At 39.4% G+C, this 14,262-nt stretch overlaps 1 protein-coding gene across 1 annotated transcript in view; it reads left to right on the top strand.

Moving 5' to 3' along the window:
- The window catches only part of LOC110165968 (A disintegrin and metalloproteinase with thrombospondin motifs 3), a 287,972-nt gene that overhangs the window by 105,485 nt on the left and 168,225 nt on the right, over positions 1-14,262 (top strand). The window contains exon 5 of the mRNA XM_055149924.1: positions 6,995-7,191. Within this exon, the coding sequence (XP_055005899.1) occupies positions 6,995-7,191 (197 nt within the window). The remainder of the gene's footprint in view (positions 1-6,994; positions 7,192-14,262) is intronic.

Raw genomic sequence — 14,262 nt, 5'->3', positions numbered from 1 at the left:
CGAACCGAAAAAAGCGAGCGCAATGTGCCGCTTCTGGACACGACTGAACAACTGAGTCACTGCGAACACGCCGACAATCCGTTGGTCCCAGACACACCCTCCCTACACGCCACAACTGAACAAAGCCCAGAGTCACCGTGAACGAACAAACAAACAAAACCACTCACCCATCACACTGTTGTGTTTCATTTAAAGTCCGGTGCGGTTTATTTGTGAAGAAAGTTCGAAAATAGACCATTTAATGACGTGCGCCTTATAATCCAGAGCGACTAATAGCCCGGAAAATATGGTAATAACAATAGAACAGAGAACAACAGACTGTTAACCTCACAAATGAACATTAACATAAACAACAGAACAGAACAAGTTTAACAAACTCTCCATCTCACTCCAAATCACTAAATCCATTCAATTCTTCATCCTCGTTGTCACTTCTGAACAACTCCTCGACCTCCGGAGGTAAACAGAGCGCCGCTTCCTCTTCTGTGTCGCTGTCGTCAGACTCAGCATCAGTTCCAGTTAGAATTATTCGGGTCTTTCTGAATCCCGACAGGATGGTTTCGGTGTCACTGAAGTCCAGACTTTGTCCATCCATCCAGTGACTTCAGGAAAGTTTCATGGTGCATCCTCCAAGTGTCACAAGTTTCTCACTTACTCCAAACTTTCTCTCTGCTGCTCGATTATCGTTTTCAGCTGCAGATTTCACGACTTGAAGTTTGTAATCTGCAAAATGATTTTCTTTTTGGGGGCATTTGTGTTCAGTTTTCTCAGTCGTCTTTAGAAGTTTATTTAAATGTTAAATTGTTCAGTGGTGCAGAAGTAACGGTGCGATCGACTGACATGATACAGACAGGACAGAGGCTCTTTCTGCAGGAGACATGTGCAGTAGAGCCAAGTGACAGTGGTACAGGAGGAACAGGAGCAGCAGATACTCACACACAAGACTAGAACCTCTCCACACTTCACTCGCAACATTTTAATATATAAGTCGCACCGGAGTCTCAGGAAACACCCAAACCATGAAAAAAGTGCGACTTACAGTAATATTTGCCCATGAACCACTGAGGTCGTACACAGATATAAGACCACATGTGAATAGAAAATAAAGTACGACCATTTAATGTTAGAAATCACATTCTATTGTCTAAAGAAAGTGTTTTTTTTATATTATAATCGTGGTATCGGAATCGGTATTGAGTATCGACCTTTTATTGTTAATAATTTCTTTGCTATGTGTTATTCATTTAGAGAAATCAAAGCATGTAGATGCATTTTAGGTTTAGTTTTGTCACTGTGTTTAAAATGGTCTCTTTTTGGTCCTGATTTGATCAAATTTTTATTCTTGCTCAGACTTTGTTATGAGACTAATACATAGACTGTTTATATAAATGGACATAGTTAACCCGCTGGCCTGGAATTTTGATTTTGGATTTCCCATTTTCCTGCTGCTCATTGTCTATAATTTGTCATTTGAGTTCATTTCATTTCATTCTGGGTTGTAGAGAAATCACTGTAGGTGGACGTACTTTCAGTTTAGATTTATTTCCTGCTTTTAGTTTTTGTGAAATCGTTTTAGTGTCTGCAGTTACGGCGCTGACATCACCTCAGTGATTTGCACAAGGGGAAAATGTCAAGAACTGCACTCAAATTAAGCTAAATATTTGGATGTTTTACTACCTGGAAAAGAATTTGGCTTGAAGATCATTTCTAAATGTTCTACAGTAGTGAACTTAAATGACCAATAGCGTGACTGCGAGGTGAAAGAGGCAAATAATTCTGTGCTTTTATACTTAAATCTCCAGTATTACACAAAATAGACTCTTGAGAGCTTTAAATTATGTTTTAATGTTGTTACCTCCTCAAAAACAGACCTGGAGTTGTGTTTTTAACATTCACACATGTTTGAGAAACTCTTTATTATTTGTCTGCATCTCCAAAGCTCAAAAGTAAAGTTAACATCTCCTTTTGCCTTTAGTTCTGTAGAGATTAATGTTAATAAAGCTTAGATTAAAGGTGCACTATGTAACTTCTTAGGTGGAATATTCTACAGCAGGGTGTCAAACTCATTTTGGTCCGAGGGCCGTATCCAACCGACTTTGATCCCAAAGGGGCCGGATCAGAAAACTCATGACATATAAACCCCAAAAATAACAATAAGTTCAAATATTTGTGCAGAGAAACACAAATCTATTACAGAAATATTTTTAAATTTATGAAAGAAAGAAAGACTTTTACAAAATATTATAATATTATGAACAACCTGAAACTTTAAGAAAAATGTAATTTCAACACAAAGTTTTAACATGAACTTGTATGTAAATAGGAATAAGTCAGTGTTTTGTGGAAAATCCTGCACTCGGCTCCACTTTTCTAATTTTTATCATTTTGACCAATCTGATCCCTGCCAACAGTGTGCAAAAATACTGAAATATCAACATGTTGTATTGTTTAATGCAGGGGTGTCAAACTCATTTTGGTCTGGGGGCTGTATCCAACCGACTTTGATCCCAAAGGGGCCGGATCAGAAAACTCATGACATATAAACCCCAAAAATAACAATAAGTTCAAATGTTTGTGCAGAGAAACACAAATCTATTACTGTAATCCTTTTTAATTGATGAACTCTTTCTTTTATTACAAAATATTATAATATTATGAACAACCTGAAACTTTAAGAAAAATGCAATTTAGGAATAAGTACATTTTTGTTGTAAAATCCTGCGCTCGGCTCCACTTTTCTCATGTTGGACATTTTTCTGATGAGGGTGTCACGGTCAACAGTCAAAACGATCGTCCTTTAAGAGCGTTTGGAAAGAGACAAGTCTTCATTTGTGCTGCTCTGGTGGGAGGGGCCACGTACAGAGACGCTGGAGACGCTGCTGTGCTAAGCACGCAGAAAATTACCAATATTTTAATAGAAAATATAATTAAAATATTTTAGTAGAAAATCAGCCAAGGGCCAGATTAAAGGTCTTGGAGGGCCGGATCTGGCCCCCGGGCCGTATGTTTGACACCTGTTTTCTACAGTATGGCATTAAACTCATCTGCCTTTGCATGTATTCAATTACAGGTGTTTTAAAGCTCAAAAAATACAGTGAAAAACATGAATTCTTACTCTGTGCAGACTCGCTTCTCCATAGATCTGACCAGTAACTTGAGTCCATTGTGATAACCAAGTTCATTTCCAAACTGTATAACATTCAAGGCAAAGCAATTACATCTCCATGGAGACAAGCAGGTGGTGGACCCTATACCAGAGTCTGACTTGACTACCGTATTTTTCAGACTATAAGGGGCACCAGATTATAAGACAATATCAGTAATGTTGATTCTCTTGTTTATTTTCATACATAAATCACACTGGATTTTAAGGTGCATTAAGCGAAACAAACAGACGACACTTGAGACTGATCCCTTAGTCCAGGCGTCCACGATCCATTGGCAGATCGTTGAGTAATTCACCCGGCGTTGTCTCCCTTTCTTGGTGAAAGTGGATTATGAATGTCAATGTGGGTGGATCATTTAAGTTTGTTTTTTTTTATTTCCTACGATTAGGACTCAAATATACTTAGAGTATAATGTTTTTAATGCAGCTTTGCGCACATTTGTTTACAGAAACTAAACTTAAAACCACATGGCTCATTTGCATAAACTATAAGTGCTGAAAAAACAGCTCGCTTCATCAGACTAACTTCGCGAGGCTCCTGACTACAGTCGCCGTAATGCTTCTGATAATCCATCAAGCTGTGCAGTTTCGTAGTTTACCAAAGTCTTACGAAAACATTTTGACAGATTTTTGAGCGCCGTGTACCACATAAAATCAGTTCGAGGTCAGTAAACACAACTAGGCCTGTAACTATAACAGATTTTGCTGGACGATTAATTGACCAAGAATTTATTGCGATAAACGATAATATTGACATTTTAAGACCATTTTCAACTAATATAATGACAATGAAATAAAAATGCAAATGCACCCTCTCAAAGATCAATAAACCTAACTTTCTAAAGAACATTTAACACAGGAACTTCAAGACAAGAAAAAAAACAACAGGCCTAAAGAAAACAGACATGTTCACATAAAAATAGCCTAATGTCAGCTGACAGCGAGGACTTGTTAACAAAAATCCACTTGAATGAACCGTTGCTGAACCAAACACAACTAAAGCAATAAATAAAATGGATTATTAAATCTCTGTAACAAAATTGTCCTTAAAAGTGATTTTAGTCACTGACTTCCGTTGGAATATTGTGTCTCGTCTCTCTGTGGCTGCTGCTGTGAGACTCTGTCCTGTCTGGTGTCGTGTCGGTGTCTTGTGGGATTTCAGTGGATTTCGGACTCTCCCGGGGGGGGGGCATGTCGGCTGCTGGGGTTTGAGCCATTTCTTCTTGTTTCAGCCTGAAAAGTTATTGTACAATTAATTGATTTATAACCAGAATTAATACATAAGGCGCACCGGATTATAACGCGCACTGTCAATTTATGAGAAAATTAAAGGACTTCAAGTGTGCCTTACAGTCTGATGAAAAATACGGTAACAGAGCAGTGCCCCCAGAATGTTGATGACGCCAGCTGCAAATTATCAATAGAATAAAAAAATAAGACTTAGAGATTTGAGAATGGTGACAGCGGTGGTTTGTAATGGTTCCTTCCGAGCTCCGGAGCGTCCCGTGTCCCGCTCTGCAACAGCATTTTTCTCCATAGTTCTTTTAACGGACCAATCTCGTTCACATCGAGCTCCTCTCAAGTGAAAAATCTGCTTTAGATCGTCTCTGAGCAGCTCCAAATCTCAACGCACAATTTTGCTTTTACGACACTTCTTTTTATGTGCAGTTCCCGGGGTTAAAAATGACAGATTTTCTCAATGAAATAAAACGAAGAGACAAAACCGAAGCTGTACTCACTGCCCTGTACTTTCTCTGTTCTACACTTTTATTTTCTAAGTTATATTAAAGGCTCCATATAACTGTTCTGATCTGTTATAATCTCGTTTCCTCGTCACAAACAGACCTGGAGTTGTGTTTTGTTTCATTCACACATGTTTAACACAAAAACCCTGCAGATTTTCACTGAACAAAAGTTAAAAAGTAGCTGTTTATTTGAAAACTACATGCTACACGACACTAGGGATTTAACAATACACAAAAATCACGGTTCAGTACGTACCTCGGTTGTGAGGTCAGGGTTCGGTTCATTTTTGGTTCAGTTTGAGAACAAAACACAACACCATTTGCTTGTACAGGTCAATAACCCTAACTAACAAACAGAAACTGTAAACAAGTAGTTTCAGAGTAGTTATTTAGCTCCTCCCTGCAGACAGACATAAGAAGGACTCTGGACTCTGAAGAAGCAGCTTGGATGAGCTGAGAAACGTCTTCAACCAAACTAATTTTTGTCCAGTCGACAAACAGAATTTTCTCCTTGCCATGAATTCTACCTTGACGACTGAGGAATGATTCTTCACATATTTGCTTGTTGTTTATTTGTGTTTTTATTAAACCAATAATTTCTTTTAACATTTTACAGATGGGAAAATAAAGTGCTGCTTGGTAATACTATTAAGTTAAATCAAATATTTTCAAATAATCAACAAATGTATGAAATATTACATATATATTATAAGAATTGTAAACAGTAAAAAAAACTTTTCAAAAAGTAAAGTGCAGCACGAACAGTTTCAGCATGAAGTTTGACTCAATCTTCATATTTTTGGCCTGAAAAAACAACTCAGTGCAGATCTGCTGGCAGTTATGGGGGGGCAGATTCTGTGTCGGCGAAAAAGCAAAAGCAAAAAGTGATGACACAGCACGACGACCGAAGTTTTTTGAGGAGTCACGTGGTTCAGATGGACATAGTCAAGACGACTGTTGAGAAGGCGGCCGCTCTAACTATAAAGCGCTGCGGGAAACACTGCCCCAATCACGGACGACTTCCTTCGTGATTATTAAAGAGCCGAGTCTCTGTGTAGCTGCACATGTAGTGGAGGAATGTAAACACACACAAATTGCGTGAATTCACTCGTGCGCAGCCCTGCACCGAACCGAACGTCCTGTACTGAAACGGTTCGGCACGAAAACATGAACCATTACACCCCTAATATATTCTGATCTATGTTATAATATAGTTTCTTCATCACAAACAGACCTGGAGTTTTGTTTTGTTTGTTTCATTCACACACAAATCCTGCAGATTTAGGCTGAGTTTTTCTCTCAAACGGAAAACACGCTGTTCCACCTTGTGATGTCATGTGGTAATACAAGAAGTGCTCTAGAATCTCTAAATGATATTTCAGATTTAGAATTGCCAACCTCTACTGATCATAAGTTAAGAGGCGCTGTTAATTTGAAAACCGCCGCTTCATGACATCACAAGGTGGAACAGAGCATTTTGAGCTTTGGAGATGTAAACAGACTACATCTACAGAGTACATTTTTCGTAATATAGAATCCATTAAAGGTGCAATGTGCAATAGGACTGTGAGAAAAAATCGATTCAGTGATATATCTTGATACTTCAATTCTCGAATCGATTCAAAATGCATCCAAATTGATTTTTAAAATAATACTTTTCACAAAAATTCTTTGTTTGCATTCACTGTTCTGATGATTTAAACGCTTTTATAAACTATATTTCATAACAGTGTGTTCTCGTGAAGGTGCAGTTGACTGAATTAATAGAAGTAATTCTCGATAAATCGCAATATATCGTCCTGTGTTTTAGTATTGGGATATATCGGCTTTAAACCTTTTAAACCAGGCCAAGTTACAGGTCAGATCTGTGGAGAGGCGACCCCGCTCACAGTCAGAATTAATGTTTTTCTAGGTATTTTTGAGCTTTAAAACCACCTGTAATTTAAAAAATGTAAGGTAGAGTAATGACGTATCCATAGAAACAAGCAGGTGACCGACTCCCACCCATAAAGTTACACAGTACACCTTTAAAAAAAAAAAAACAATACTAGCCTGTTGTAACCGTGCTTTCTCTCTCCCCTAGTGGCGGACTTTGGTATTGCGGACCTGCCCCGAGCGCTGGACGTGGTGGAGCACAAACTGTCCGAGCCCGAGAGGAAGAGGAGACACGCTAAAAAAGAAGATTACAACATCGAGGTGCTGCTGGCCGTGGACGACTCGGTGCTCAGGTTCCACGGCAAAGAACACGTCCAGAACTACGTCCTCACACTCATGAACATCGTAAGTGTTTTCTTTTTGAATACGTTTGAAGGTGATGGTATTTATATTCAAGAACTTAAAGGGCCCATGTTACACTATTTACTGATCTGTTATAATATTGTTTCCTCATCACAAACAGACCTGGCAAGTTCACGTGAATCCAAAAAAGTTAGATTTAAAAAAGCTGAAAAGTATAAAAGTATAGGAAGTATTTATAAAATGGAAAACCTCTGTGTGTGTCAGGTTTTTTTTTCCATGTGTCAGGCCTGTCACCATAATTAATATATTGACTTATCGTTCAGTACATGTAAGCTGGAACTGTCAATTTTGAAGGTCAATATTTATCTTTTTTTTTTTTTTTTTTTCTGTTCTATGATAAGATTTGAGCTGTAAAAGTTTTGCTCATAAAAATATTCTGCAATGAAATGTCTGATTATAGATATAGAAATAGATATTAAACTTGCCTTTAAACTTAAAAACTTAAAAATAAAACTTAAACTTAAAAAAATTTAAATTAAAAATTTAAGCTTAAAAAAAATTAGACTTAAAAAACTTAAAATTAAAAACTTAAGATTAAAAAAACTTAAACTTAAAACCTTAAATAATAAAAAATTTTTTTAAATAAAAAACTTAAGCTTAAAAAAACTTAAACTTAAAACCTTAAATTAAAAACTTCAAATTAAAAACTTTAAATTAAAAACTCAAACATAAAAAACTTAAAATGAACAACTTAAACTTAAAAAACGTCATCTTAACAAACTTAAACCTAAAACCTTAAACTTAAAAAAAACTTCATAGTAACAAACTTAAACTTAAAAATGTAAACCTAAAACCTTAAACTTAAAAAACTTCATCTTAACAAATTTAAACATAAAAACTTAAACTTATAAAACTTAAAATGAACAACTTAATCTTAAAAAACTTAAACCTAAAACCTTCAACTTAATCTTAAAAAACTTCATCTTAACAAACTTAAACTTAAAAAACTTAAAATAAAAAACTTAATCTTAATAAAACTTAAGCTTAAAACCTTAAACTTAAAAACTTTGACTTAAAAAACTTGAAATTAAAAACTTAAACTTAATAACTTTGACTTAAAAAATTTTAATCTCAAAACTTAACTTAAAATCTTAAACTTGCCTTCTTCCCATCTCCTGACAGTCTTTTCTTTACAATTTTTAATCAAAATAAATTCTTCTTAAAATCTCAGATCCCCTCGTGATGAAAATCCATAAGAAAAAGACAAAACTACAAATTTCTGCTCCATGTTTTACCCTAATGAGCTGTTTTCTCTTTTCTCTTCTTTTCAAAATCTATAATTTGGATTCACATGCTCCCACGCCTGCTCTGCCTGGAATGTTCCGCAGTATGACTTTAAACAGCTCTAACTTACATTTATACAACTACAGGTGGTTTTATAGCTTAAAAGCAAGAACATCTGTACCAGAAAAGTTACGCAGTGCAGCTTTATCAGTGTTTCTTTTGGCTGGTTTCACATTCTCGGGTCTTTTCTTTCACGGTTTCTGGCTCGCGCACCGATGCGTCGAATAGTTTCACTTCGAGCCGCGAGAGATTACGACTCGAGCGGCTCCTGTCACCGTAATCAGCTTTGTCCCTCTAAACCCGGAGTCAGATCCCGCAGAGCGCCGGCCGAGTAAAGCCGAGACTGTCGCCGAACGCACCAGACCAATTACGCCGCTTTACTACGGGCCTCTGAACATAGACTGTACGTACAAACGGACACGGCCAAACCTGCGCGGGCGTGATTCAGCTCCATAACATACCGACGTTATTTATAAAACTCTTTTAAAACTTTACAGCTGGACAAAAAGCTGTACACAAAGAATAGAACAGAATACATCCTTATACATACATACATACACAGTGTAGCTTTGTGTGGCGCCCCCTATCGCCCGAGTTTATGTTACCCAAAGACCTGTATTTTAAGATTCATGTTGAGATTTTTTTTTTTTTTTTTGGTAAACAAAATAAATAGTATAATGTAGGGTTGGGCATGATTAGTCAATTAATCAATAATTGGTCATTAAGAATTTCATCGATTACATTCATTTTTAATCGACAACCCCAATGTACACAGCAAAAAAAATATTTCAGAGTTGTTTTTAACCCAAAAAAGTGTTATTTTTACAGTTTGAAAGTTAAGTGGGGGTTCGAGTTGGGGTTATTTGCCAGAGTTGATATGGTTGAAGATAATTCAACTTCCCTTAGGGTTAATTTGGCTCCTCCCACCCACCACTTCAAACTCCCGTGGGAGAAGACCGGTTTGAACCAGTTTAGTTTATAATTTCATCTTAAATTAACTAAAATAAAGTGTAAAAATAAAACACCTCTGTGTGTTGTTCAGCTAAATCAGGATAACCCTACAAAATTGTATCCGTTTACTCTCAGAACATGAATATAACTGTTGATTTCGGGGTTAAACAGGAACTTTAGACCAGTGTTACTTATTTAACATTTCCAAAAATGTTAAATTAACTCTAGAACAGATTGGACTCATATAAACTCAGAGAAAATGTTAAAATTGATTCTGTGAGAGTCAATTTTAACACTCCACTTTTTGCTGTGTAGGTTTCTGTGCGTAGTAGCGTAGGGTGGCCAAACATCCGTCGGGTTTGTTTTTATAAAGTGATGCAAATGTTCGGGTTTTCATTTCCTTTCATTGGGTCATTAAACTGAGCGTCTCTCGTAGCGTCTGCGACTCAGAAGGAGCGAGACACAAACAGTCGGTCAGTCTGCAACGTGCCAAAGCACAAATGCGTATTTAACAATGACTTGTACAAGAAATTCCACTGCTTTCCGTTGCGTTCGGGACAAGTGTGAGTCCATGTGCACAGTGATAAAGCAGCACATATGTTTCTGTGTCCAGTGGGGAAAAGTTTTACCAGGTGAGAGTCGCTCAATGTCGATGACGAGTCCCCACCTCCCTCCCCCCGTACGGTGTCCTGGTTTTGACAAACACAAATCTGGTCACACTAACCTGTATTCACCTGAGTCATGTCTTTTAATCTGACAGAAATTGAACCACATCAGCGACACAAGAGCTGTTTTTTTTTTCTTCGCTTAGTTTATGCAAATGAGCCATGAGGTTCTAAGTTTTGTTTCTGTGAGAGTTGCACAAAACTGAATTAAACACATTATAATGTCAAACGGGCTGATGTGGCTCTAGAGTCGTTACGGTTTATATGTCGTAAAGTTGAATTTATTTATGCAGATTAGTAGTGCAGATAGTAATAATAATGATGATCATTTTAATATAAAAACATTAATGATTAATCGATAATGGATCGTTAATTCTCCCGACGATTGATTAGGAAAATTTAATCGAATCCCTAATATAATGTAACAATTATATAATATATAATAACACAAATTAAATGAAGTATTAAAAAGGTACAACAAGGCAACTAAATGAAATAATGAAACAGCATTAGACTTTTGGTGCAGAGCTTCCATGTTTTATCAGAACAAGTCATTTTACGTGGCTTTCTGAAAAATAACTTGTCAAGACGGGCCGGGCCGTTGGGTGACTGCAGACCAAAAGATGGGCACAGAGCTCCACGCCCCACGAGACTAAGCGCAGCCATCGCCCGATCGCACTTTTCTCCGTGGGCTTAGGGCAGAGAGAGTCGGGTCCAGAGAGCAAATAACGCAAGTGTTGTATAAGTGTGTCCCCACTGACATGTATGTGCAGATGTTGATCTCTCTCTCTGTACATGTGAGCGAGAATGACAGAATTGCGTTTGGAAAAAAAATCAATCAATCAATAATCAATTTGTGGCGCTCGGTTTTGGTCTGTGTGTGGGAAATACTGATAGAACAATGACATTCACAGTCACAGTCAAAGTCATAATAACTTTTAAAAATAGAAAACAATAAGACATGAGATACAATATTTACTATATTTCCAGCGGCACTGAAAACTCTCTGATGATGCGCTTGTTGCTGATGCACATGTACCTTGGTTGTCGTGTGGATTTAGTGTTTGTAGTGGGAGAAATAACATTTGGCTTTGGAACAAGTGTCGCTGCATCTCTCCAGCTCTCACTGTGGCAGCTCGGGTCAGAGTCCTGCGCCAGGTCGGGTCAGAGTCCTGCGCCAGGTCGGGTCAGAGGCCTGCGCCAGGTCGGGTCAGAGGCCTGCGCCAGGTCGGGTCAGAGGCCTGCGCCAGGTCGGGTCAGAGTCCTGCGCCGGGTCGGGTCAGAGGCCTGCGCCAGGTCGGGTCAGAGTCCTGCGCCGGGTCGGGTCAGAGTCCTGCGCCGGGTCGGGTCAGAGTCCTGCGCCAGGTCGGGTCAGAGTCCTGCGCCAGGTCGGGTCAGAGTCCTGCGCCGGGTCGGGTCAGAGTCCTGCGCCGGGTCGGGTCAGAGGCCTGCGCCAGGTCGGGTCAGAGGCCTGCACCAGGTCGGGTACCCGCGGACTTAAGAGAGCGAGAACCCCGAGCACGAGGAGCAGGTGTCCGCAAAGCGCGATCGAGGCGGTCCGTTCACCTGCGGTCACCAGACGGTCTACGCAGGCACACCTTAGTCCTGGGTTAGTCCTGGGTTAGTCCTGGGTTAGTCCTGGGTTATCACAGGCACAAGCGGTAATGGGTGGAATGTTAACGGGTCCGAGCGGGTGCGGGTCTCTAAAAATGGGCCCGTGCAGGACTCTGGGTCGGGTCACGTTGATCGCGTGCGGTGATCGTGATCTTAGTACTGCACTGATTCATTTTTGTGGTTATCGCGACAGCCCTAACTCAAGGTAATCAACAACAAGAAATATACATCTCATCTGTTTAAAGCACAGACTGTATGAAGAAGTGGACTTAGTGGACTCCTTTAGGATAAATAAAGTTTTTATTTGTCTTTCTACGTCATTCATAGCATTCAGTTCCAGTCAAATGAAGCTCATTGAGGGTTGAAATAAAAAACAAAATAAAATCATCAGGATCATGTAGAGCGGGTCGGTACGAACATTTTAAAACCAAAATGTCAAGTTACAGAAAAGAGGGGTCTATGTTTAAAAGTTAAGTTTTTAGGAGTGATTTAAAAACATTTTGAGATTCTGGCTCTGATTCACTTTCTATTGAAAAATCAAAGCCACTCTCTCTGTCTCTCCGCTGCTGTCACTTGTCATTTTGGTCTTAAAATGTTTATCTTGCTATTTTGTCCCTAAATCGAGATATGAACATTAACAACAGACCAATCAGACGCCTTCTCTCCGTGAGGTCCCGCCCACAGGTTTGATTGACAGCTATCACGGCTCATTGCTTTGTGCACATTCAACAACATAAGTGTAATTTTGCTCCAAATGATCCTGTTATTATAATTAGTTCTTTTTGTGTTGATTGTCTTCATATGGGTCCCGCTCGCTCCGTCCACGTCTCTCGTACAGTCCGTGGGTCTGAATGGGGCCGTCATGGCAACATGCAGCGCCAGAAAACGACTCCGAACGCTGTAAACAAGCCCTGACCCACGTTACAAAGAAACATACCTCAGTCGTTGGGTTCTTGGAAAATAACAACGCCGCAGAGTTAATTGCAAAGTGGAAGTGGGTTAATTAGAGACGGAGGAGGTGTTGCCGCTAATTGGTCTCGATTTGAGGAGCGGCTAAAATGGCATGTTGTTTTTAGAAGTGGGTCTTTGGTTTAAGGCGGTATTAGGGATTCAATGGAAAAAGAATTAGGTCAAGAAAGTAAGGTCTGGACCGGGACTTATGGGTCGAGGGGCAGGACTGAACCGAAGGACTTAACGTGGTCTGAATCAGGACTAAAACAGAACTGAACCAGGACTAACCGGCTCTAAAGCACAAGGAATAAAAGAAAAAAAAAATGTCAAAAGAACTAATCAGTGTTGGGAGTAACGCGTTATAAAAGTAACAAATGTCTGTAATGCGTTGCTTTTTGCTGTAACACAGTAACGTTTGGCATTACAAGGGAAAAAATAATATCTTACTTGGTACAAATGTCAGTAACGCGCGTCACAATGCATTTTTAATCTGGATTGAAGTGGTGGGTTTTTCGTTTTTCTTCATACAAATTAACTAAAATCACCGCGATATCAGCAGCGGAGACATGCCCGCGTAGACTGTCAGGTGACCGCGGGCGAAAGGACCAATGCAGAACCCCGCGCTCCACGGGGCTAAAGCAGCTGACGCCTGATTACGCCTGAGACCATTGTCAATCAGTCTTCACCGTGTCCTGTCTCCTGCACAGTACAGAATGTGTTCAGCTGTCAAATTTACATAAACGTTCGATCTCTATCCGTGTGATTCTGAAGTGCAGTGCGATCGGGCAATTGCTGCGCTTACCTTCGTGTGATGCGAAGCTCTGAGCCGGTCCTTTCTCCTGCGGTCACATCCAAGCCCGTCCCAACAGTGAGTCCCTGGTTCAGTCCTGTTTTAGTCCTGTTTTAGTCCTAGTTCAGTTTGATATAATCTCGGGTTAATTTTGTAAAATCAGAGACCAGGAACCGACATTTCATCTTGAAAGTCAAGTTACAGTAATAACAACAGAACAGAGAACAACAGACTGAACAGATGTTAATATGTTAATGTAACATATTAACAGTTATTCAGATAATTACAGCATAAACAACAGAACATATGGCTACGTTCAGACTGCAGGGCTTAATGCTTAATTCATATTTTTTTGTGAAATCTGATGTTTTTGCGAGGTCGTTCACATTTCCAATTAAATGCGACTTGTATGTGACTCCAGTGTGAACAGTAAACGGCCCAAAAGTGTCCCACATGTGACACTGGAGACACGACGACGTCAACCACAGCGAGCGTCTCTGTGTTTACGGAAGTTGTCCAAACATGGACGCAGCATCGAGCACCTGGAGATTTTAAAGTTCCTCTCGTACCGGAGCCAGAACATGAACAACTTACTTGTTTTAAGGAGGAGATTGAGAAGGAGAAGGACGAGGTTTTTGGTCGTGGTGTTTTGTGGGGCAGCGGCAGCGACGTCCGTTGAAAGGAACGTGTGGATGTGGAGACGGAGCCAAGAGTGGTGAGTGGTGATGTGCTTCACTTCAGTGACACAGAGTTTATTAACAATTTTCGCCTACTTCAGCGCAGAATAGTGACGTTTGT

Source organism: Boleophthalmus pectinirostris, unplaced genomic scaffold, assembly GCF_026225935.1.
Source record: "Boleophthalmus pectinirostris isolate CB_2022bp ecotype Guang Dong unplaced genomic scaffold, ASM2622593v1 HiC_scaffold_14, whole genome shotgun sequence".
Lineage (NCBI taxonomy): Eukaryota > Metazoa > Chordata > Actinopteri > Gobiiformes > Gobiidae > Boleophthalmus > Boleophthalmus pectinirostris.
The sequence above is the reverse complement of the archived record's forward strand: the minus strand, read 5'-3'. Positions and strand labels throughout refer to the sequence as shown.